This window comes from Eucalyptus grandis, chromosome 2, assembly GCF_016545825.1.
Source record: "Eucalyptus grandis isolate ANBG69807.140 chromosome 2, ASM1654582v1, whole genome shotgun sequence".
Lineage (NCBI taxonomy): Eukaryota > Viridiplantae > Streptophyta > Magnoliopsida > Myrtales > Myrtaceae > Eucalyptus > Eucalyptus grandis.
The window spans coordinates 4298921-4324575 of record NC_052613.1 but is presented as its reverse complement, the minus strand read 5'-3'; the positions used below and the strand labels follow the sequence as shown (position 1 = coordinate 4324575).

General features: G+C 38.7%; 3 protein-coding genes across 8 annotated transcripts; 1 reads left to right on the top strand and 2 right to left on the bottom strand.

The window, feature by feature from the left end:
* Positions 1-1740: 1740 nt before the first annotated feature.
* LOC104442362 (MOB kinase activator-like 1A) lies at positions 1741-11350 on the top strand. Its single transcript, XM_010055772.3, has 7 exons — positions 1741-1895; positions 5924-5972; positions 7575-7683; positions 7870-7963; positions 8986-9119; positions 9260-9423; positions 10947-11350. The coding sequence occupies exons 1-7, from the start codon at positions 1873-1875 to the stop codon at positions 11019-11021; spliced, it is 648 nt and encodes a 215-aa protein (XP_010054074.1). The 5' UTR covers positions 1741-1872; the 3' UTR covers positions 11022-11350.
* Positions 11351-12756: 1406 nt separating this feature from the next.
* Positions 12757-17238, bottom strand: LOC104442363 (transmembrane protein 45B). 3 transcript variants are annotated; one of them, XM_010055774.3, is made up of 3 exons: positions 16902-17238; positions 15680-16315; positions 12757-13475 (listed from the first exon to the last, which is right to left on the bottom strand). In XM_010055774.3, exons 2-3 carry the CDS (start codon positions 16024-16026, stop codon positions 12998-13000), a joined length of 825 nt encoding a protein of 274 aa, XP_010054076.1. In that variant the 5' UTR covers positions 16027-16315; positions 16902-17238; the 3' UTR covers positions 12757-12997. The 3 variants fall into 3 exon arrangements, with proteins under 3 accessions (XP_010054076.1, XP_039163817.1, XP_010054075.1); XM_039307883.1 differs by having other exon boundaries at positions 15680-16207; XM_010055773.3 differs by having other exon boundaries at positions 15680-16210; positions 16902-17237.
* Positions 17239-19495: 2257 nt separating this feature from the next.
* LOC104442365 (pentatricopeptide repeat-containing protein At1g28690, mitochondrial) lies at positions 19496-23690 on the bottom strand. 4 transcript variants are annotated; one of them, XM_039304562.1, is made up of 4 exons: positions 21922-23690; positions 21578-21823; positions 20041-20194; positions 19496-19966 (listed from the first exon to the last, which is right to left on the bottom strand). In XM_039304562.1, the coding sequence occupies exon 1, from the start codon at positions 23555-23557 to the stop codon at positions 21965-21967; it is 1593 nt and encodes a 530-aa protein (XP_039160496.1). In that variant the 5' UTR covers positions 23558-23690; the 3' UTR covers positions 19496-19966; positions 20041-20194; positions 21578-21823; positions 21922-21964. The 4 variants fall into 4 exon arrangements, with proteins under 4 accessions (XP_039160496.1, XP_039160493.1, XP_039160501.1 ...); XM_039304559.1 differs by having other exon boundaries at positions 21626-21823; XM_039304567.1 differs by lacking the exon at positions 20041-20194 and having other exon boundaries at positions 19496-20014.
* Between the last annotated feature and the right edge of the window lie 1965 nt (positions 23691-25655).

Below are 25655 nucleotides of genomic sequence, written 5' to 3'. Positions count from 1 at the left end.
GGTTGCTTGCTGTTTGCTTACCTTGGAGGTGGAGAGAGAGGGTGGAGGGTTTGATGGCCATGTTTGGGATTTTAGGAGAGTGACAGTGAGCTTCCATCGTCTCGAGTTTATGTCGTCTCCCTCTCTCTCTTCCCATTTTCTTTTCCCACTTTTTTTTTGTTTTTGTCATCGCAATTGGATTTGTCTTTCACCTGAATTTAAAATTTAAAGGGAAAAAAATAAAAAAAATAAGAAACGGGGCTTTCGATGTGCTTTGCCTACCCTCCCGCCTGCCGCTACCCGATGAGCTATACATTACGTCACTTTTATCCTCTAATCTTAAATGATATTTCAATTTTGATCCAATAATAATATGATCTTTGAACCTTTTAATGCTTGATATGATCATTCGACTTTTAATAATATGTGAATGATACAAAATATTTAATATTGTTATTTCATTAATTCAATATCGCGAATAACATTACACATTTTTATATAATATGTTGACTGCATTGAATATATACAAAAAATTCATATATTACATTAAACAAATTAAAAGTTCATAGACAACATCGTTATTTAAGTTAGAAGTTTAGAGATCACATTAAACGAATTAAAAATGTATGGATCACACCATATTTTAAAATAAAGTTTAAAAATCATTTATGTCGTTTTTCCTAATTTGTTTGAAGAACTTCTCATGAATAAATCGAGCTTGTAAAATCAAATTCTCAATTATAACACATCTAAATGGGTTATTTTAGTAAATATGCAAATAAGCACATTCACTCGCATAGAATGATGAAATCTCATTCCTGAAAAGTGTGAGATCTCACATTTAATCCTATTCAGTAGGGGTAAACCCAGACTTAGTTCTCTAACTTTTGTTGTTTATTAACTTGGTCTTCTCATTTATTTTATTTTGTAATCAAGTCCACTAAATGTTTTGAATTCGCGCTTTTTGGATTTTGGTCCTCTAAATTTTATGCCTCACAATCAAATCCTTAAACTTTATCGATTCATTCTTTTACGTGCATTGTCTTGCCACTGTAAATAATTTTTTCAAATTGTGATTTTTTTTCTTATCTTTTCCATTTGCTTTATGCTAATTTGGCATCAAATGAGCATTATTCATCAATTTTTGTTGCATAAGTGATGTCATGTCATATATTAATTTGACATCTAGTTAGAGTGGCTGACCAAAGAATCCGATGGAACTAGTTGAGAAAGTTAGGAGATTTCATCGCATGAAATAATATTTAGAGGATGAAATTTTACGCATTCAACAAGTTGGAGATCTTCACTTATCAAAAGACTAAAAGTGCATCACAAGTCAAAACTTAATCAGCAGCAATAATATGTTGTAACAAAATGGAAAACTATAGCAAAGAAGAAGAATCTCTTGTGAAATCCCAAATCGAACTCTCAAGTCATGCCGATTCTAATATATTGTCGTATCTAATCAATGCAAATTTGGATGCATTTTTTTTCCCTCAAAGGCGCAATTCAGCAAAGAAGAAGAATCTCTGCGAAATCGCCTCTCGTCGTCAACTTCTACGGAACGCGAAACCAGAAGACCGGCCTTGCAGGCCTTGTCCATAGCAAGGAAGATTGTTTTTCTCTGGAACATGCAATCGCCCCAAACACAAAAAGCAAAAAATTAGAAAAGATAAAGACAATCAATAATACAACGGGAATTAGGAAAAAAAAGGAAAACAGAGAGGTGAACAATCATGAGGAGTTGCGAAAGTCAAAAGCCTTTTTCAATGTCGTAATTACGCTAAGTCACAACACCACCACTACCTGAAGAACAGAACACACAGCTCTCTCTCTCTCTCTCTCTTCCCTTCTCCCTTGTGCGCGCAGAGAGGGGGAAACCAGAGGAGCGCCATGAGCCTCTTCGGGCTGGGAAGGTCAGTGACACGATCCATCATTTCGGGATTCGATCTCCAATTTCGTGCCCCTGCCCCACTATTCTTGCTCGTTCTTACTTTGCCGTGATTCGCGCATTCAAAGATCGCGTGCCGAGCCGTTCCGGCCGGATCCGTTCCGACGGAATCAATGGAATCGCACGTTTCGTCGGTCCGTTTTGGCCGTGATTGCAGAATCTAGGTCCTGTATGCTGCTGCGTCAGCTCCGCATAGCGAATCGGGGTCGATTCGTGGTGTTTGGAAGTTGTGCGGATGCGCGTGCGCGCGTAGTTGTTTGGAGGTTGTTTTGTTTGTCGCCGCGTTGGATGAGTCGGTGCTCGCGGCTTCAGGATGTTCTGACCGCGCAGTGAAGGATGAGGAGATGAATGGTTTTTTCAGTTGGATCGATGAGCGGAAGAGAGTGGATTGTTTTTGTTGATAGCTCCGTGCTTTTCTGTAGATCATCCACAAAGAATTTTGTTCAGTGGCTACATGGCCTTGTTGTCAATTCATTAACCGCAGCATCTAATTCCTCCATTTAGCAACGTTACAATTGCAAAGGAGCTGATGTGATGCTAATAAGCGTCCATTCTTGATTCGCCTTTTTCCTTTTTTTCGAATGAATTGAATGAAATACTTTTTGGTTTAGATGGAGTAGGTTAATAGTCTTGCCTTCTAGGTAATGTCTAGTATGACCGAGCATTCCTTCTTAATACGATCGTTCGAAGGGATATATTTTCCCGAGTAGTGTCTTGTTTCTCATTTGTTATGTGAATTCCTTATATTTTCTACCTCGTTTTTCCCTCCTTCTAGTACTATCGACCTGACTGACAATTCTTTCCTTGCACAACGGCTCGATCCCTGGATACCTTCTGGAGATGCTTTGTTTTCCGCTTTATGTTACGACTTTGCATAGAATATAAAGTGCTTAATGGAACAAGTTTACTTAGCATTCCTTCTCATATGATCATTCCAGCATGCTATTTCCAGGCTAATATGTTGTTTCTTCTTTGTTATGTAAATTCCTTATCTTCTCTTGTCATTATTTTCTCCTTCTTGCACTATTTACCCGACAATTGTTTACATGCAAATGGCTCAAACTTTAGATGCCTTTTGGACGTTCTTCGTTTTCTGCTGTAGTTACAACTTATGACTTACTAATATAAAGTACCAAATGGTGTTCGGCTCGCTCAAGCCTGTTGGAATCGAATAGCATCAAACTGTTGTCAATGGGGAATTGTTAACACCATACAACAAGTGTACTTGAACCCTTGTAATTTGTATTTACATGATATTATGGCAAGCATTTATTAGATTACTACTTTTGACGAGATTAGTACAGCTAGGCGTGAATTTTCAGGCTTTTCGAAAATTTCGAAAGTTGTGATGTTGATGATCTATAGTCAATAAGTTTGACGTGATTGCACAGTCTCAATATATACTCGTCCTCCAGCGATATCTTCTAAAATACGCCCAAGTGTAATCACTCGTACCTTCCAAATAAATTTTCAACAGTGTTTCCTACCTTGTAAGCTTAAAGAATTTCCATAAGCAAGAGCAACTTATTTTCTCTACATGTACGTTGGTTCACTTCTACTTAGTCTGTCTCCCGTGAGCTTGATCTCGCACTTGATTGTTTTTTCTTTCCAGTTTGTATATTGATTGCTCAGGATCTCAATTATCAGCAAATAAAAATGGAGAAGTTAATTGAAAAAAAAAAAAAAAAAAAACATCTTATTATTAGTTCTCTTTGTTTGCACACGCCAGACTCATCCTAGAGGAAGTAATGTATGGTTCTTCTTCACATGTTGAGCTTTTCATCGAATCGTGTTGTCGAGACTTACAGTTGACAATGACAAAAAAAATAAAGATCAATCATAAACAGATGGAAGATTTTTCAAGTCCTGTATATGTCAACTTTACCATAAGGCACAGTAAATTTATTATTTGTAATATTGCCAACTGATTAAACAATACTACCACTTTTCACTGTACTCTACTTCTTGAGGAGGCCTTCGTAGGCAACACAAAATGGAAACTGTGGATGGCTAGGAAATTCTCAGAATCTTGTCTATGATAGCTCCTGTGAAATAATTGAGATGCATGATTGTGTTTAGAATTTCTTTTGATGACTGTTCTCTTGGAGTTGACCGTACATCAAATTTGGGAGAGGATGTTAACATTACCATTAATGCAGGCATTTATCTGTATTGCATTCCCTTTCTAGATTATACTCCACACAGTGCCAATATAGATAAGCCTTGTCAGTATTGGTGTCCATGTGGAGCTCGAATACTCTCAATGAGTAGCTTTTGATAATTCTTAAGGAGCCAAAGGCAAACCACCACTTCGTTTGTGGTAAAGTAGTCAGTTCGAATCAGTCTCGCCTGTTTGATTTTTAGATGCTATTGCTTTTCTAAACTTTGGCATTGATGCATGTAGTTTTTTTTCCCTGGAGAGAGAGATGAAGGATGCATTTACATAGGCATTCTTCTTATATAGGCAATGGCACTATGGTCCTTACGAGTGAATAATTTTTTTGAGTGACTTTGGGAAATAAAATTTATCTTGCTTCCACTGGTGTACTTCATTAAGCTGCTCTTTTTTCCTGCGGAGCCAGTGATATTGATGTTTTGGTGAGAAGATGTAATCTATGATATTGGCTCGTGCCAAATTGGGTAACATAGTGAGATCACGTGTAATATATGCGCCTTAGATATTTAAATTATGCATGACTCATGTCCATATGGATCTTCCTTGTATAGTTGAGTTTTCAGGAAAGAATTTTCTTGTTTCCCTTATGCTATGATTAGGAGACGAGAGAAAGGGGAGAGTGTCTTCTTAAGTGGAAAATGTGGATAATTTTCAAATTTCTGTGAGAAGGGAAATGAGGGAAATATGATTTTTTTTTGGGATTTGCCACACTAATTTGCATCTCCTCCCTTTACCTAGCATTAAATGAGAACTTATTTTGTTTGGAAACAGCAGCATTAGGATGGTTGTAAACATATATCATTTGATTGAATCTGCCCACGTTAAAGTGGGTTCAGGAAGCGGAACAACAAGACATAGAATATATGATGGGGCATTTGAAATGATGAAATGGAATATAGTCCATTATTCCATATGGTGACTCTAGTGAGTGGGATAACGCTTAGTAGAGGATATTGTGACAAGTTAGCTTTCAATTATTGGTGTTAGGGCCTTAATCAAAATTCTGGACTTAAAAAGATAAGAATTACTTTAGTATCATAGTTGTGTCTGAAATATTCTGAATCCATCAGATTTCAACAATGAATCAGTCTTTGGAGGTAAATATGGCTTATCTTTCTAACTTAACACATCTGAACCCCAAAAATGCCAGTGTAGTCATTCCGAAACAACTTGTTAGGCATGTTTTGCTGTTGGTTTTGGATAATTCTTTTACACTTAAATTGTGGTTCTTGGAATACTTCTCTGTGTAGATCTTATCGACTAATCAAATGTCTTATAACTGCTGACGTAGTGAGATAATCGTTTGAAGAACGTGTTATGATAATCTTATATGAAATTGGACTTTGAAAAGAGTTTTCTTATATAAGGCTTTGATAGAGACGAAGGCTTTCCAAATGTCCAACATTAAATGTACTAACCTTAGTGGAGGGAAGGGAAATTATTATTGGGAGGCTGTCAGGAAAAAGAATCATCTTCTTTTCCGTAAATGATTTTAGTGCTTGGATTAGATAGACTATGGTGCTTCTAAGTGGTGAAAGGAAGGTTTTGCAAGTTAATTTACTAGGGTAATAAGGTCAAGTGTTGGAAAGATGGGCTAAATGCCAAGCTTGTACAACATGTGCGATTGGTTTCCATATACTATTTTTTTTCGCTACCCCTAACTTGGCCTCAGTTCAACATGCCATTTCTGTACTGTAGAAATCATTGTTTACTTATTTTTTTTTTTAATCTGGTTTTACCTTGAAATACTTCCTCTAAACCTAGAATACTTTGTTCTTTAAAATCGATTCATGCCTTGCTAATGTAATGCTTTGCAGAAATCAAAGAACATTCCGGCCTAAAAAGAGTGCGCCTTCAGGGAGTAAGGTTCGTTCGATTTGTTTAGCTATCCTTCTGGTCATTTCTTAGCTGATAAGTGCCCCTCTTTCCCTATCTCTTCATGACTCTTATAATTTTTGTCTTCAATTTGAGGAGCATCTACAAAAATTTTAAAAGCATATTTTTGCATATCACTCCATTTATGTGCTTGTGACAATGTCCTGTTCTTGTTTCTCTTTGGTTTTTTGTGTGACATGGATGAAGGTGAACAGAAGAGTAGGCTTTGCATGTTACGACCTTAAGATTATTATTTAGTTAGAAAAAATGTAGCTGAAAATTATTGCCAGGTAATTTTTTTTGCATGTAGCAGCTAAGGCAGGCAGGGGCGACCACCAGCCCCCTGGGTCTGTCGTTGGACCTGATTATCACCACATGATGATATGATCTCTTAAATTTGGAGCATTCTCCTTCACATTCTAGTAATCAGAACATCATCACCTCCCAATAAGTTAAATCCATTTGAGAAATCAGGATATTTTGACCTTTTAATAACATGGTTGTCAATGGTCAAGCTTCTTTCCGGAGATGAATTACTACATGTTGGACTGCATGTTAGCGTCTACACCGGAACTTCTAGTCATTATCCAGGGATGGGGAAGACAGAAAATCAACATAAATTTAGCAGAAAAGTAACTGGATGTTTGAATAGTAGGGAAGTATGAATTATGTATAACTTGGTGGGGTGGAAACTGAAAGGCCATTAACTTTTTAGGTATTAACCTAATAATTTTGCACGTAAACATGCTTGTTTGTAGGAAGTCCTTCACATGGCCACGTGTCTAGTATGTATCAGGTCCTTGTTAGATGAGGTGCCAAACATCTAACAAATGGACGTGCTTAATATCGACTAAGAAAAATAAATAACGAGTACATTCATGATGAATGATTTACTCATTTAGTACCACTGGACTTTCTCTGTTGGACTAATCGTGAAAATTTTCTTTTAGTTTCAAATGGTGCTCTTTGATTGTGTTTGTACTTAAAATGTTCTTTCTTGCTGCAATTGATGGTCTTACCTACAAATATATGGCTTAGCATTTTTGAGCCCCAAAAATCATTTTTAAAATGTTTTAGACATGATTTTTTTACCATCGAAATAAGTTGAGGGATGAGTGACTGAAAAGGACTGAAAAACAGAGGAGAGAAGGATGCATGAATGCTTTAATTGAAGCTCTCAGAGAAATGATTGCTAATATGGTATTCACGAGTTTCTTGTCCATCACAACTTAGATTGTGGAAAATGAGCTTAACGGTTTTCCAATGAACAAGGTCAATTGTTGTTTTCCTAGTTTAACTTTAAGAGAAATTATTGCCAATGTGGTATTTCACGAGTTTCTCATTCATCACAACTTAGAATATGAAAAATGAGTTATAGCAGCTTATCTGTTTTCCATCGAAGGTCAGTTGTTGGTTTCCTAGTTTAGTTGGTGGACCAGGCATTCTGGACCAGAACTGATGTGTGACACTTATGGTACAGAGTGACAATTGATACCTTCTCTTTCTGGCTTCCCTGGTGTTTGTATATAAACAGCCATAATTGCTCTACAGTCTCACATCTAATTTTTTTTTTTTTTTTTGGGCACAATGCAGGGGGCACAACTCAGGAAGCATATTGATGCTACTCTTGGGAGTGGAAACCTGGGGGAGGCAGTGAGACTTCCTCCTGGAGAAGATCTGAATGAGTGGCTTGCTGTAAACAGTATGTTTCTTTTCTAACCTAATCTTGCTCTCTCTTCACATGCGCATGTGCCTATGTCCATGTGGGAGCACGCATACTTCGCATTTGCACTAAGATTATTACATTCGTGCAGCTAAACTTACTCCAGCAATTAATTTTCTTCTAAGTATCTGAGCTAAATGAGCTGGTCGTGTGTTTCAATTTCAGCCGTGGATTTCTTCAACCAGGTGAATCTGCTCTATGGTACCCTGACAGAGTTTTGTACTCCTGAAAATTGTCCTACTATGACTGCAGGACCCAAGTAAGTTACTGGAAATGGTCCTTTCTTGCTTTATCTGCATTTGTTGAGCTGTAAAAGACATAACAAGGCTAGCAGCTCTGGTGTGCCTCAGCAAGTCATGATTCTTAACCATTTCTGACAAATTTGGAAAACTCGTTGTTTTGTGTTTCTCATTATCTGTCTATTGTGTGGATGTGTTAAGAGTTTGATGATCACGTGTTAGTGCTTTAGGGGACTCAGGAAATAAAGACTTCCTTCCCTTCATGTATAATTGACAGAGCTGTAGCAGGTGGAAATTTAACTGCTTCAAATGATAATCATCATTTGAGTGTCACAATGGGCAATTGCAAATGGAATTTATTTATTTATTTATTTTATTTATTATTATTATTTTTTTCTGTTTGCCTAGAAATTCATATATGAATATATGCGGTTAAGATTGAGTGATATAGCAATGCAAATCATTAGGAAACAAATAACTGTGCAGCTATGCTGTTGGCAACTTTTGGGGGGTCATCAAAAACATTTTAGGAGGATCTTGATTTTTCTGTTTTGCACCTTTGATGGGAATCTTTTCTGAACTGAAGTATCAAAGTATTTTCTGTAGATATATTGCTCTAATTTTCTCTGTCTTGTCAAAGTAGGAAATTTGCTGCCAATTTGTAACTCTCACTAGTAAGCTTATGGTTGCTTGAAACTTGACTGTGCTTGAAAATCTGTCTTTTAGGATGTTACATCATCCTTGTCTATCTTGATGTCCTAGTTGTGTATTTTTCTGTTTGCTTCTTCATTAACCAAATGTAATCTGTTTAGCTTGTAAAACATGGTCGTGCAATAGTTGCATGTGGTGTTATTGATTGAATATTTCACAATACTCTGATCTTGAATAACCCTAATAGACATTGCAAACATTGTGTGACTCCCATGTTATGGGCAGATATTGATCAATGTTGCTAGTGGTGACACGGCTTTTATTTTGCCGTTATTTCTAGTTTAAAAATTTGCAGATGAAGCCAGGCATATGTTGATAAGCATTTTCACAGGTACGAGTATAGGTGGGCTGATGGGGTGCAAATCAAGAAGCCAATTGAAGTTTCAGCACCGAAATATGTTGAGTATCTCATGGACTGGATCGAAGCTCAGCTAGATGACGAGTCCATATTTCCTCAGAAGCTTGGTAATGCTTGTCCTCACAAATTCCCCTCAGTTTTGATTGGTCTTACAGAAGTTGGAAATGGTGCAGTTTAAAGGAAAAGAATTATGTTGATATCTCTTGCATAATATTCACTTTGCTTTCTTCTTTGTAATTCTTCATAGGCGCCCCATTTCCTCCAAACTTCAAGGAGGTGGTGAAGACAATTTTCAAGCGGCTGTTCCGTGTGTATGCCCACATATATCATTCGCATTTTCAGAAAATTGTTAGCCTTAAGGAGGAGGCCCACCTTAACACATGCTTCAAACATTTTATTTTGTTCACCTGTGTAAGTTCCTTTCGCATATAGAATACTGGTCACTTCTATTGCATTGTAAAGAATTTGGTTTTGATGTCCCTAGATGGTGTCTGATTGTGTGACTTTGCATATAGCCCTGTCAAATCTGATTCGCATCTGATTGTGGGACATTGCATTTGCGGATAAACAGTACTTGTTGAAATGGGCAAGGCACAGTTTAGGTACGCTGGGAGTATACGGAAAGTACTGCCAACATAGGACAGAGGGGTGAGGAAAAGAAAAACTAAATAAAGAATGAGGCTGAACTAGGCACTGGATAACTTTGGAACCAATCTCTCCATGAGAGCATCGAGCATCGAGCATCCAGCTTGGGTTTACAGGGATTTAGGCTTTAGCTGATATGTATTTTCTTTATATGATGGCAACTATATTGTTGAAAGTTGATTTCCTATGTAGAATGCCTACTTTAATGGGCCCTCTTTTCTCCTTATATTCATGGTAATGCCACATTGAATTTGTAAAACTAAATCTAATCTCTCAAAGGACAAGAAAAGTTTAGTGAAAATGGCTTAATAAGAAACCTTTGAAAATAGTATTAGATAAGTTTTGTTCATGGAAAATCTAGTGTTTCCTTATGTGGAGCCCTGCCATATCATGTATTTCAAGGTCCTTACAATGTTTGGTTGGGAGACATAGAAGTTGTAAATATGTGGTTTAGAGATTAGGAGTATCTCTTAAGGAGTGACAAGTCCAAGCGACTGCAGTGAGTTATTCTTTTACGACTTATTATAATTGAGATTTGTCAGGAATATCTTGTAATTGATAGTTACATGTCACCTCATCAAATGTTATTGGTCTACTTGACACAGTGGAGGAGAAGAGTAATAAATTGAAGTTACAAACTTTCTGTGATTTTGTTGATCCTGAGTGTCTGTATATGTAGGAAATTCCATGGGAAACAGTACTTATTATGCCAGTGAATGAGTTAGCTATGATCCTTCTGCAACATGAGAGAGTTCATATGAACCTTTTGGTGCTCTATATTTTGCTTATTTATCTGTTTGCTTTTTACTATTTCAACTCATGCAATGTCTGCACAGTTTGCCTTCAGCCCTCGATTGTTTTCTTTTCATATCTCTTATGAGGATCATAATAGGTGAGTATTTGTGTTACATGGAACAAGGACCTGCCATTTTCTTTCCACCTGATTATGGAGACTTGTGGAGCTGGGGTTTCCATGTGCCTGCATGGAATATGAGACGTGGTTTCATTTTGTTTGTCTGCTCGAATACTGAATAATGAAAATGGCCTTCTTGATGGTGCTTCAGTGAGGAAAGGAAACTCATCTGGTTCTCAATTTAAAAAATGGTGAAAATAAGTCCATAGTTTGGCAGCACAGCATCCTGTTCTTTGGTCTGGTCCTATCCTGTATCAATTTTACAAGTCACTGTGTGTGCTATGTGCTGCGCAACATCCTGTTGAATAGTTAACATTTGATGTGAGACAAAACAGTAGAAAGCATCCTGAAGATAATGTTACTGTTACTTGTGCAGGAATTTGGGCTGATTGACAAGAAGGAGCTGGCTCCACTTCAAGAGCTGATAGACTCCATAATTGTTCCATATTGAATGCAGTCTGCTGCCCAATGACGAAGTAGAACTAGGCTTTAGTGAATAAAAACAAACTGCTGCTTGGCTTTTGATCTTTGCCGCGAGTGCTGTATTTTGTGTTGTTAGTTAATTACCGTCATGGGTCGTCTGCTGTAGGTTGTGCCCAGTTGAAATTGTGGAACTCTGGTGACTCTTAATCTTTCCCAGAGCATGACATTCTGATGAACATGTTCTGAGAGCAATCTAAACATGAAGCTCTTTAGAGAGCCAACAAAGCAAATGGAAATGTGAAGATGCTCTATATAAGTATTGATCCTGAGCTGCATAAAAGAAGTGTTGTTACTGAACTCCTTATTTGTAATTTATCGATTATGTCGAAACGTTTCTTTTGTCGGATGGTGTCATTCTGTGGGAAGATTGCGCGGGCAGGAGACCGATGCATATTTTGCATATCTCAGAGTTGCTTCCCGTAATGCTCTAGTCAAGGAAACAGCAAATCCTGCAGCTAACACTTTGCTCAATTAGAAAATTCTATTTTCGAACTCGCTGTCCTGTTAGATATAAGATCAGAACTTGGTATAGTGACTAGACACAACTGCGAATTTCTTTCACCAAATTGCCAGATCTTCAAACATGAGTTTTTCTGGAATTTGCATATTAAAATTTGATTAATGCTTGATCCCAGTTCCTCATTTAGCTCCTGTGAAGGGCGCTACTTAGGAAAGGGCTTAGGCTTTTGGTAGTTGGGATAAAATTCAAGATTGAAATTATATTTTAATATAAATAATATTTGAATTCTAATTTAAAAATTTTTTTAAAAAAAATTAAAGTTTATTTTTAATTAATCTTATTTTAATTTATATATTCAACTTTAATTCTATCTTATAATAAACATTTAATTATAAATTAAATATTTATATTTATTATATATTTTAGGTATTTTTGAATTTTAGGTATGTTAATATAGTTTACTATTTGATAAAATTTTATTAAAGAATAATGAAAGGAGAAAAAAAGAAATAATATAAAAAAAGGAAAAATAAAATAAAATAAATTAAGAAATAGTGTTACGAGAGATTTTCACCATCTCCGTTTATGAATATTTAGGTTTATTTATAATATATGCCGTTTATATATAAAAAATAAAATAAAATGTACATGATATGATATGAATATATCCGACTTTAATATTGTAATTCATCAAACAATGGACAGGATATAAAAAAATCTCAGGATTTTATATTTTATCTTATCTAGTTTTATCCCGATTAGAAATGGACTACGTAACCTTACTGTGTAGGTACATAAATAGCGAGGATTTACTGTGTGTAGGTACATAAATAGCGAGGATGTGGTGTAAAGGGCGCTACTTACGTTATTCTGCTTGTACTACGGATAATTGCAATATGGTCAAGAAAAGGTCTCACCATAAATAGAGGGTAATATCTAGAGGGAGAGTGTAGGCTTCAAGCTTAACATGCGAATTAATGTATTGGCAGTTTTATTAATATTTCCGTAATTCATCCTTCTAACCATTCCATTTTTGTTCCCTCAATCCGTCAGTAATACATGGGCAAGGCTGTTCGGATTATAAGCATAACACCCTCAGAATAACTACACAAATCTGAAAGGCTTTCTTGTAAACAATGAAGCATCTTTCAAATACGTTCCACAACACTGTATTGGATAGGACGAGATAAACATGATCATCCACCTTCCAAGATGCATAGTAGAGGAAAAAATTCGAAGAGAATTTACGAACTTCAACAAAAAATATCTGCCGAATAGATCTTTGGAGGTTTTCCTAGTGCTTGGGAAAAAGATTTATACTATTCTCTTGTTGTTTGTTTATATGGATGCGCAATTCCGATCAATATACACCACAAAATCTGCCGGAGCCATCCAAATGCCCCCTTATTCCTTTGACGTACTGCAAATGAATAAACCACTAAAGGTGAAAAAGCTACGAAATTTGCACTTAGTGTGCTCTCAGTCTATTCCTCTTGAGATACATGCAAGCTCCTAAGCTCGGAATGCCCAAACTGTCTAGCTGCAAAGCCGTAACTACCAACCACCAAAGCCAGCACGCCGAGGACAAGACTGAAAAGCTGGACGTTGGCAAGATACTCACCACGTGCTTCGCTTTCTACTGAGTTGCACGCAATGTCACCGCCCTTGAGCTGGCAACCATCGGGCATGGAGGGTCCATATAGCGTGAAGGCTGTCTGGTAGAACCAGAGTCCTTGCAAGGTTATGGCAATGCCGCTGCAGAGATCAATGGGGAAACTGGTCGGTAGGAGGGCCCCGGCAACGGTGGAAGCAATGCAAAGTCCTATGAGCAGAACCAGGAGGAGGTGATAATAACCCTCCAGGCCCTTGTGCGTTGTGGAGTGGAAGTAGAATAGAAGGTACTCCGCGCAGAATGCCGTGGCAGCGATCAAGCACAGTGCTCCTTCTGGTAAAGGAAGGAAGCTGCAAGTGGAGGAAGATTGGCATCAGTAAAAGTTAAGTTCTGGGTTGCTCAGCAGAACAATGTGGGAGCTACTGCTTCCAAAACTCAAGAGTCTGTTAACTATAACAGTCAAAGCAGAGAGGTTATAAAAATAGTGTCGGTCACGAAATGCTGATGCAATAGTACTACTAGCGATGCTTCTGAAGTATCTGCAGCACCACAATACAGCAAACTCACTGGTGAGCTTAAGAAGTAATCCTCAAGCGATTGACACCTAACCAGCTAAAGGCATCTGAAGATTTACTTATGAATCCACATCGAGGAAACAAGAAGCCTTGAACTTGCCATGCACTAATGGTACTCATAGGTAATTCCCAACCCAAAAAGTTCATCTTTTTTTCTTAGAAAAGAAATTCTCAAGATGTAGAATCACATGATTTACAAACTGAGATTTTCATTAACCTTACCAAGGAAAAAAATTTAACTAAGGATGCTCAAAATAGACCCTATCCCTAAATGGATAGGTCAAGTGGCATTGTTGCACCAATATCAAGTTTCTAAAATGGTCAAGCTGTGTTAGACTGAAAATGCTGCAAAACTGGGTTATCTCGGCATAAAAGAGTGAAATATAAACCTCTTATCTTGTTAAATTTGTGCAGACACTTGCTCTAACTATTCTATTGTCAACTTCTGTGTGGTAACAATCTGATGATTCCCAAGTGAAAGAGGATGTGTCATAAAACTAGTCCATGAAGAAAGTGTGAAAGATACTTCCAGCATTTTCACAGCGATCTGGATTTGGCAATGTTGACAATTTTCAGCCAAGGCCTACCAGAAAGAAAAAAAGAAAAAAAAAAAAAAACAAAAGGAGGAGGAAAAAAAGAAAAGAAACTTCGTTCTGAAGCCTCACTTCAGAAGAAGCCAAGCAATTGCCTCATCTCAAGACGATGGTAAAATGCAACTACAATTCTATATCATTCCTGATGAGCACTTGCCATTCATTGGTTAGTAAGAGCATCGCGAAAATGTCCAAGGGCATGAAGCTTAGGACTTGGAATTAGAATGTTGAGTGAAAGAAATCTACAGAAAATTATCTCAAGGACGTAAAGCATTATCTTTCTTCTTCATGGGCTACAGGTGAGAAGGGAAAAAAGGGTCACCTCAGCCGAGTGGACCAACTGTTGGCCTAAACAATGAAGCAATGTTCATAAATCACTAAGAGTCATTCTATAACAGAGCATTAATTCTCATAGAAACACCGATTAATGTCCTAAAAGAGAAACACTAACCTCTCAACTCAGACTGAGAGCAAGAGCATTGCAAGGCTTTAGATTTTTCCTACTCAAATCAAATAGATTATCATTTGATCAGAAATGTTCTCACTACTCTAATCTTTCTTTCCCCTAAACTAAGACTTTGGAACAGAATGTAGTCTGGTTAATGGAAACATATGGACTTGCACTCTGTCAATTATGGTAATGCCTCTCTTAAAAGTCCATAAAAAAATTTGTCAAGGCAATGTCGTGAACTTTATGATCACATTCCTTTATGCAGCTGAAACTTCTAAGGTCATCATACGACCCAAAAGGGAGATTAACACACTATCCAAAATTTAATAAAAACAAGAGAACACGCTATCCACAGTATGTGATACAAAAGTACCCAAAGAAGGCAAAACTCTACAGAGACCAGCGCATTGAAAGTATAGAGACCAAAAAAAGCATATCATGCGTTTGATGGAAAGAAAAAATCACTATCTTAAAATTCCTGCATCCGCTGTTTCAATTTTCTAATTGATAATCTCCACCAGATTGAGAGCATCAGCAGACTTGAGTTTTTATCTAATAAGAAAAACAAATGTTTTTTTTTTTTGTTTGGTGAAAAAGAAAACAAATGTTCATCAAGAATTAGTCAATTATAGAAATATACGAGATAAAAATAAAAAATGAAAAATCAAACTGTGTGTATTCAGACGCTGAGCATTGGTACCGCATCGACCATAACTCAGTGGCTCTCAACTGTTACCCAGTTACAAATCGTGTGGAGTCAGCAGTGCTTATATTTGTTAAGCATTAAGGCATCAGCAGAAACCACTTCACGACTCCATGTCAGAGAAACGCTTCTAAAAAGTTCTACCGCGCATATAACACCACCCCCCAGAACAAACATAAAGAGAAAGAGAAAACATAAAAGACATGTTGAGATTAATGAGCCAGGAACCAACCTGGTTTTCTCTGAGAGCAGAGCGACGAGCCCGAAGATGAAGAACATGAGGAGCATTCCTGAATGCTCAAAATCGTTCATGTGTGCTGGGTTCAAGACTCCATTAACAAACAGCTTGAGGTGGGGAGAATACAGAAGCTCAATGCACAAATCAATGAAAGCGCCGACTGTAATGACATACAGCTCCAAATGTTTCAGCTTCCCCTCGAACCCAGGCACCGGGTTCCACACCCGGACCCGGAAGGCCTTCGGGTTCGACACATGCCTGAACACACAGCTCCACACGTGCCACAAACCGACCACAAGAAAGAGAGTCCCCGGCAGAGCATGACCTTTGAAAGAACCCATAACTTTCTGTTATCTGCAACACCAATTATCCCCCTCTATGTTTATCCGAATTGAATCTGTGACGAGCAATCAAGCCAGCCTCTTTCGGTGTCGACAGCCCTCCGGTGGATGATGCTACGGCGAAGGAAGTCGAGGATAGAAGCAGTTTCTGCAAATTCTCTCCTGCTGAATCAACTGGAGGCTTCTGGGTCAAGACAAGATATTCAGAGAAAACGTGTCAACTCCTGTAGCAAAACTGTTGTTGTTCAACGGTTGACTTTCTTGGCTTCTTTGACAGAACTGACCTAACCTAATGGGCAAAACAAGAAAAATAACTCTGTTTCTAGAAATTGTTGCATCAAGGTGGACCTTATTCTCTTCCCCACAAGAAAAAAAATAAGAAGAAGACACAAGAACTCCCAAAGAGAAAAACAGTGGGCCCTTACAAAGTCAAAATTGCTCCACCACCACGACCGGAACTTTTAGTGAAAGAAAAAGGGGCAGTTTCCAACCCTCACCCTTCTGTCAATTCAATCCCTTTTTTTTATCCTTCTTTTTCTTTTCTTTTTCTAAACGCTGAAACTTGCACCAAAAACCATCGACCCCGGAGAGACTACGAGGGACTCAAATTACTGATCCATATTCCATACCCATTAATCTTTCTTCCTCGACGAATCTGAGTGAAGAATAAAAAGAAACAACCGCAGCAATTTTTTTATTCCCCCTTTTCCTGAGAGCGAGAGAGAGAGAGAGTGGCAAGCACAGAGCGAAGTGAGAGTCAACGCTGCATATATTCACAAGACAAACATGGCCTCGACGGGGAATTCGTACGGAGCAGAGTGCAAAAGAGGAGGGGAGGAAACGAAAGATTACATGGGCATCGAAAAGGAACGTACTTGCAGTCACAGAGAGACGTGATTGGAGTTGGGGGGGGGGAGTTCCCCGACGCAACCGTGCGCCGAGCTCGCTTTCGTTTTTCCTCCTCCTCGAGAGCGTCCTGATCGTCTCATGATTACGACCCGAAAAGCCACGCCATCATCACCGCCGAATCGCACGAGAACGCGGCACACACAAAAAAAAAAAAACGAATCTTGGAGAACTAAAAGCAAAAGGGAGTTTCAGAGAGAGAGAGAGAGAGAGACAGAGAGTTTAATAATGGCGGTACTGGTGGTGGTGGTGGTGGGGATCCGGTCCTCGTCTGGAACCAGGAAAAAGGAAGAAAAGGAGAGAGAGAGAGAGAGAGAGAGAGAGGTGTGGAAGAGGGCTTCCTTCTTATTTTTTCATGTGCTCCCATTAATTACAGGAAAATGACATCTCAAAGAAACGCTTTCTTTTCACTAAAAAAGTATCCATAAAAAAAAAAAAAAAAAAAACCACCTGATTTAAGGATAATTACATAAATAATTCATAAATTTTTCTCTTTAAAATAAATTCATCTAACTTAGGAATCATTATATAAATAATTCCTAAATTTTGAATTAATATATAATTTAATCATGAACTTGGACTTGTTGCATAATATTTAATCTCTAAACTTTTGCACGTATATTTAATGGTTTGTTCCATCTGTACATGTTTAGATATAATATTAAATATTTTTATATAATTTAATGATTAAATTAAACATAGATTAAAAAATTCATGTATTCAAAAACAACATTATTTATTAAATTAAAGTTTAGAGATCATATCAAATAAATTTAAAACTTAGGAATCATATAGTATGTTATGTTAAAGTTTAAAAATTATTGGTGTCATTTTTTCTTTAATTTTCAAATAACATAAATTGAGCTCATTCCAACTATTAGTCCCGAGAGCTCGATGATGATGGGAATCATAAAATTAATGATCGATACGTTCTAGATAATAATTTCGCCGGAAATAGTCGTTAAGAATAGGATTTCTTAATAATGAGAAAAGAGAGGATCCGTAGAAGTAGACGTTTGACTTGACCGAAGCTGTAGTTTAATGTCAAGAGATGGTGGGCCCGCCATTGATGGCGGCCGTCCGATTCGTGCTTTTGTGTTTCTCTTTCTTGATTGATGCGGGCAGTCCGCGTCACGTTGAGAGGTCGAAAGCGACACGTGTAGCAAGATCTGATCGACAGTCGTGGGGTTTTTGTCTAATTCTCTGGGACCCACACAAATCGTAACATCCCACGATCACTTCAAGGGTATTTCGAGGAGCGGCCCAGATTTATTGTTCTTCGATTCAACGGTCGGTGAAATTCGAGGATCCGATCCGATCCGATCCTCCGGATTCGTAAAAAAGTGCCCACGGTTTTGTTCGGCCCGAGTCTAGCCACCGCTTTTTCTTTTTCTTATTCCGGCCTCTTTTTATTTGAATTTTGCCCAGTGATTAAATGGATCTGTCCCCAGATAGATATCTTAGGTTGACAAGTTACAATAAACGTGACCAAATAGAAAACGACGCGATGCAATTCTCAACTTTGAGGTCGCTGTTGAATTTGTCATCTAACACACAATTTGTGACCACTAATTGGAGCACACACTCATTCATAATTCCCTTAATCGTGTTCAAATTAGCGGATTATGAGAGGTAGGTATCGTCCGCATGCAAACTTAAGTGACGTGGATGACATTCATACTTATAGTTCATTGATTAAAAAAAAAAAAGAGAAGAAAAAAGAACCGGTTGTATGAAGTCTTCTTCCGTGAAAGACGGTGGAAAACACCGCTTGAGATGGAATAGACTTTTAGCACGCGAGGGGGACGCAACAGGGAGTGGGTGGAAAGCAGAAGTATCTGTCGTGACGCATATGCGTGTTTCCATGGTGTCGTGTTCCCTGGTGAGGTCACACTTGGCAAGGCAATATACTAAAAAGCATGAATAAGCAAATTCGTCATACGTCCAGCCTCTCCTTCTGAGGTCTCAATCAATCCACTGAGAAGAATCTGAGGTACATGTGATTCCAGTAGATAGGAAAACATATATTATGATTCACCAGCGAAATCGTGCCCTGATCTGGGTCCGTGAGATGGGCATCTTTTCATGTGTTGATATAGATAAATAGACGTGGGAAGCGAATGTTTTTCGAATATAAACTAGACCATGATAAATTTATCGGTTCACCATAATAAATTAATGGAAATTAGTTCTTTCTTTCCATCTTAGTAATGACTATAAGAAAGATTATCAGGGTGCTTCCCAGTTTCAGCTAGTTCATACTTATAGCAGCTAGAAGCTATTCATCATTGGCTTCCGATGGCAATTTGGCACCAGCAACACCAAAAAGCATGGACCGAGGAGGAAAACATAATCACTGCATTTTAACTATTTTTGAAAACACCGCAATAATGTAATTTTTTCAATATTGCCCTCTCATCCGTTCTTGCACACGAGTCATTATGAAATTGTCGTCTAGGAGAGCGAGTTTACCTTTTAAAACTTCTCCCAAAATCTGCAACATATCGAACGGCAGCGTCTAAAATAATAGTTATTGCTCAACGCTAAAGTTATTAGAAAGAAGTACATAAACAGAAGTGACTTTTAATCAAATGAATAATCGACATAGTATAGTTTGCACTTCATCTAAAGTGCAAAGCAAACAGGTCGCAGGGATGCTAAAAAAAAATAAAAATGGAACAACTCGCTAAAAGCATAGAACAAATAGAGGAATCAAAGAAAAAAGGAGCCCGCCCCAATGAAGGGATGACTGCCTAAGTGAAGCAGAAAATGTGACTGTCATGTCCAACTCAAGCTAAAAGCATCCTTAATAAATTATGTTTGTACAATGTTAGAAATTGATGTGAGGCACTTCTTAAAATTTATTTCTGTCAAACCCAGAGGTTGAAGAGTAGAACAGGTTTGCTGCAGTCTCATCCATTCTCCTTTTAGGCTGTTGGATGTTGAGTTTGTCCAATTGGCCCTTTAACTATTTCCCACGCCCTTGGATCAGTCCCTCCTGCCTCTTGATTGGCTCATTCTTTGCTCCATTCTCCTGGTCATGTAATACCGATAAGTTCCAAATGCTAGTTGATATTACAACCTGAAAAGGCACGAATAAGTATATACTCTGACTAATAGAATTGCCTGGCTGATCCTCATGCTGAAAACCAACGAAGTTAACATGCCATTGTCGGAAGGCCTCCATAGAATCTCTCACATGTGTTTCCACATCAACCAAAGTGGTAGAAGCAAGTCTTCGTCAAACAGTCATCCGTAGAACCTACCCAAAAACAATGAGATGGGTATTCACATGACATAAGATGGATGACTACAGTCCAAAATCTTAGATGTTGTGAGCTTGTATTTAGTTATTCTTTGTTCATCCGTTGCAAGGTCTAATGACATCTAATATACTCGTCCAACAATTTTTTTTTGCTAAATAATCATCCTACATCTGAACAGCATAGACAAAAATCCTGCAGGGGAACGTATTTTTTTCTTAACAAAGAAATGCACCCATATACACACACATATTGTGCGAGACACAAAATAGGTATCAGATTCAAACAGCTCAATTTGAGTGTATCCATTAACGAGTTTTGAAAGCCCAAAACTTCAGTATAGTCACAACACTTCTCCAAGGTCAACCTCACACATCACAACTATAGATCCGCTCACTTCGTCTCGACAAATAACCACACTCGTCAAGCATCCAGTGTCAACCTGAAAGCAACATCCAAGACGATCTAGTGTACAAAGTCCATCACAGTTACTAAACAATGCAGGACAATCTTCGACATCGACCTTACACTAACAATAACCCCAAAATCTAAATGTGAAAAAATATATTTCCTGGCAAAAAGATCAACAGATATATAGAAGAGATAAAGATCCTCTCTCAAAGCCTAAGCAATTCATCCACTATTGGATCCCGTTTGAGTTCTCCTCAACACAATTCTCGTCCGAATTATGCTCTATTACAAAAGAAATGTCTCCCACTTTCGACTAACCTGAAGAAACATCATAAAATAGCTGTACTATAATTAAACTGACTCCATATGTGGACCTCTTTCCCTCTGGTACACAGTTAAGAAGTGAAAAGTCAAGATTAACAGTGATCTCTATATTAGAGATTACCCTTCCTCAGCTTGAAAAGCAGCCTTTGTTTGTTTTCTCTTCCCATGTCTATTTAGCCTAGCCTATATCCACAGCTGACAAAAACTACGTACCAATGCCTCACTATTGGCATCATTCTGTAAGTTTCATCCATATATAGCTTCAAGAAACACACCATATCCAGACATCTCGAACATGCTGCCATACTACGAGGTCAGATTCCTTCAGCAAGTCTCAAACTCTAATTACAAGGGCACTAGCAATTTATAAGGTTCCAAGGTTTGTCATTTCTTCTAGAACTTGCCACGTATACTCTAAGAGATGCATTTCTTCAAGAAACGTCAATTAGAATCATAAAATTCATGTGAACTAAGTTTGACAGCTCCTGTGACGACAGAATAGGACAACAGAACAACGAACAAGGTCACCAATGAGGGAACAGATATAGGTCTATTATGCTTCTCAAACAGCAAAAAGGAGATTGTGGCACTATTAGCATTCACTATTAAACAGAGAAAATTTGGAAAGAAATAATGCAATGACTAACTTTGATGTAAAGGGATGTGGACAATGGTATAATTCCAGAAGCTCTCACCAGCAAGTATCGAACCAAAGCAGCATCCAATGCAGCAACATAGCCCATAATTTATTCCTTGCTACAGATTGCAGCAGAGGATCGACCTGATACTGCTGATCATTTGCCCTGATATATGAACACCTGAGTCATTGGCTTTGCTATCAGGTTTAGCCTCCCCAACATCTCTTCATCGCCATTGTATGGCTTGGAAATCATCTAGGACGATCATATGAGTTTAGGAGTGATGTAAACGAAAATCTGCACCATAGAACATGTTTTGTACACGTAAAAAACCATGAAATGGACATGTTTACCTGTTGACTTGATCACCAATTTCCCCAACATGCAGGACTATCATTACCCATAATTAGCCTCAACCCAACTGCAAGCAGTGTCTTTAGATATCCCTCTTTCCTTCATTAACACCCTCAGTTCAGTTACACTGTCCCATTTTCCTGCATGTGCCAATGTATTAGACAGAGCGACATATGCCCCGGGCCGACCCTCGGCATTCAACTTAAATAGTTCATTGGCTGCTACACTTGCCATCTCAATATCACCATGCAACCTACATGAGCTAAGCAAAGCGGCCCAAACATCAGAGTTGGGCTTTTCAGGCATTTTCATCACAAACTCCCATGCCCAGTTCAATCTCCCTGCACGTCCTAAGAGATCAACCATGCAGGCATAATGCTCCATACCCGGTTTCAGCGAGTAATCCCTCTCCATGCTCAAGAATATCTCATGGCCTTTAGCTAATAAGCCAGCATGGGCACAAGCAGAGAGTGCACCAAGGAATGTCACGGAATTGGGCTCAATTTGCTGCTCACGCATGGCACTGAAAAGAATGAGAGCTTTATGGGGATCTCCGTTCTTTCCATATCCATCTATCATGGAAGACCATGTAAAGACATTCCGATTGGGCATACATTCAAATACTCTGCAAGCATCCTCAACTTTCCCACATTTGGAATACATATCTATAAGAGCACTGCCCATTTTCACATCAAGGATAAGTCCAGCTTTTACTAGTTGACTTTGGATTTGTTGACCAACCTCGTATGCTGCCATTATTGAACAAGACCCAATTACACTGGCAAAAGTAGATATGCTAGGCCGAAATGCCAACCTTTGCATCTCAATGTAAATCTCGAGCGATCTCTTTGCAAATTCACTCGACTTGCTGTAACCTTCGATCATGGCATTGAAAACCACGATATCTTTCTCAATTGTCTTCCTGAAAATCTCTTCCGCATCCTCAAAAGACTCTTCATTCATATATCCAGTAATCATCGAGGTTGAACAGACAACATTCTGTTCCAACGTCATATCAAACACAGCCCTAGCATAACCGACCTTTCCATGCTTAACATATGAGTCGACCAGTGCTGTGTAAAGAACATCATCCGGTTCAGTGTCTAGTCTCAGTATATGGGCGTGAACGACCCCGGTAATTTTATACGGCAAGTCCACGTCCTGGGCCTGAGTCGACGCCTTCAAGATCATGGAGAAAGTATACCCATCGGGCCTCTCGCCGACAGAAACCATTCTGCGCACCAATTCAAAAGACTCTCCGACTCTCCGCTGCCTGACGCACCCGCCGATCATGTAGTTAAAGGCGGAAAGAGTTCGCTGCGGCATTTCGTCGAACACCGCGCGGGCATAACTGAGGCAGCCGCTCTTCAAATGCAGAATGAGCAGCTTGATGGAGACGTTGGTGTTGGGATTCAACCCGGTTTTGAGAATGTGGGCATGGATCTTTTGGCCGCGAGAAGGGTTGTCGGAGTTGATGTAGCGTTGCAGGGCAGAGGGAAGAGAGTCTGGCGACGCGTGCCAGAGGAGCTCTTGTGTTGGCGGGAAAAATGCGGTCTTCTCGGGCAAGGAACGAGAGTAAGATGTCGATGAGAATGCCAGCGACCGGAGGGAGGACGAGGATCCGACATTTCTCATGATACCATTTGAGAGTGGCGATACAGTGTCGGCTGGGACGTGTCGGAAATTCTGAAGCGAAGCAACTGAAGGCGTCTGGATTTTCGGAGACTGTAGGGACGGGCACTGTGAATTTCACTTTAAAAAGCGTTGCCCCTCGCGTTCGCAACACGTTCTCCATAATCATGTGATAATTATGTGATAATTAATTAATCTGTAAAATCCTTTAAGCAAGACGCAATTTATTTTTTTGTTGTTGTTGTTTTTTTTTTTTTGGTTTGGCTCGTATGCACCGACAATCTACTTACCCATCCCATCAACTAAAAAAAAATGAAGAAATGTTAAAAAGTGGAAAGTACATTTGTCCTTATTAACAGGACCTAATTTCATGAATTTTGTTGATATAATATACTCTTTAGGCAAATAATGCGGCGGGCTTACAAATTCTGCGCGACATTCTATCTTGTGTTGTTGTATGTAACTAATATCGGCGCATTTTACCGTAACTTTTACATAAATGTTAATATCGCATGTTTGGTGTTTAGAATCAACTTTTGTCTCGGTATGACTACAATTACAAAGTGTTTTTTTTTTTTTAATTTTGAAAATGAGTGAAATCGTGTTCATTTGTGTCGAATTTGAGTTAAAGTCATGTTGTGTGTTGACTTCAAATTTTTCTTGGTAAATTCATCTTGTGTTTGAGTTAGGTTCTTATTTTTGCGTCAGAAATTGTTACACTGAGAGATAAGCCTATTAAGGGACTTGCAAATTACGAGGAACTTGAGTTGGTCCACGGCTGGTTGCACTTCCCTAATTAACAACTTCACGAAAGCATAAATATACTAGCGTCTTGAAGAACTTCAATTGGAGGTGATTACGTGTGTGATAGGTTGATAGGACCGATTGACTTTACCCAATCTCATTATCAACAGTCTTGCACGGTATATTTGGGCCTACTAATCTTCATTTTAAGTGGGTGGGTTTGTGTTGAGCAATAACGTACATGAATTCAACATATAACTTAATGATTCTTGAACATGTCTTGTGAGCAAGGCACGACACTTATTTAAATATTTTAACAAAAAGTTCTGTCAATTCCATGGCACTGTTTTTTTTTTTTATTAAAAAATGAAAAAAAATACTTCTTTATCGGGATTGTTAAATATTCAGCCCGTTCGGTCCAATGATGCCCCGGAAAATTCCTGGGACGTGCAAAGAGAGAGAGAGAGAGAGAAAGAGATCCCACTGAAGGAGCTGTAGAAAAAGGCGACCGGCCGAGGAAAGGAGCCAAAATAAAAAAAAACGAGAAAGACAAAGAAATGAAGAAAAGGAGGGGACACGGTGAAGACGCGGGGAGGAAAAGTAAAAGCGTCACGGGGGCGGGGGGCCATTTTCACGATCCCAAAACACGTTGTCCCCTTCCGCCAATGGCGACCTCCTACGTCCCCGCCTCGCGACCCGCGATTTCCCCGACCCAACCCACCCACCCGTGGCAGCAGTCTCTCCCTGTCTCCGACGACCTTACCTCGTACACATCTCTCGATCCACTCGTCCCCCTCCCTTTCCTCAATCTCCACAATCACACTTGGCTATAATATGGGAACTCGTAAATCATGAATTTTTTTTATCTGTTTATAAGTAGATTTACAATCAAGTAATATATATGTGTGCTTTAGATACATACAAACTTATTTATATTGATTTTTTTGATCATGTAAATTTCACATGTATTGACTTAAAAATGGTAAGCGAATCACGCCAAATTAGCCAAATCTTAATTTGTCAGGCGGGGGTGGGGGATGGATATTTAGGTGGGAGGGAAAATGTGATTTTTGGTACGTGTCGTTGGACTTGGCCGATACGCAAAAAAAAGGTTGGGAGTCTCTCTCTCTATAATGTCCATCTTTCATTTTCTACCAACATAGCGAGAGAGACGCTGACCTGGGGAGGGAGGGAGGGAGGGGGAATTTCACTCGTTTTGCTGAAGCCGGTGTGTCGTCTCGCCCGCCCGCCCCCCCGCGAGTCTCTTTCCCTTTCATGCAGACACGAAAACAGTTGTCCATCTTCGCAAGCAGCTCCTCCTCCATTTTATAATCTTCATCATCTTCATCGTCGTCGT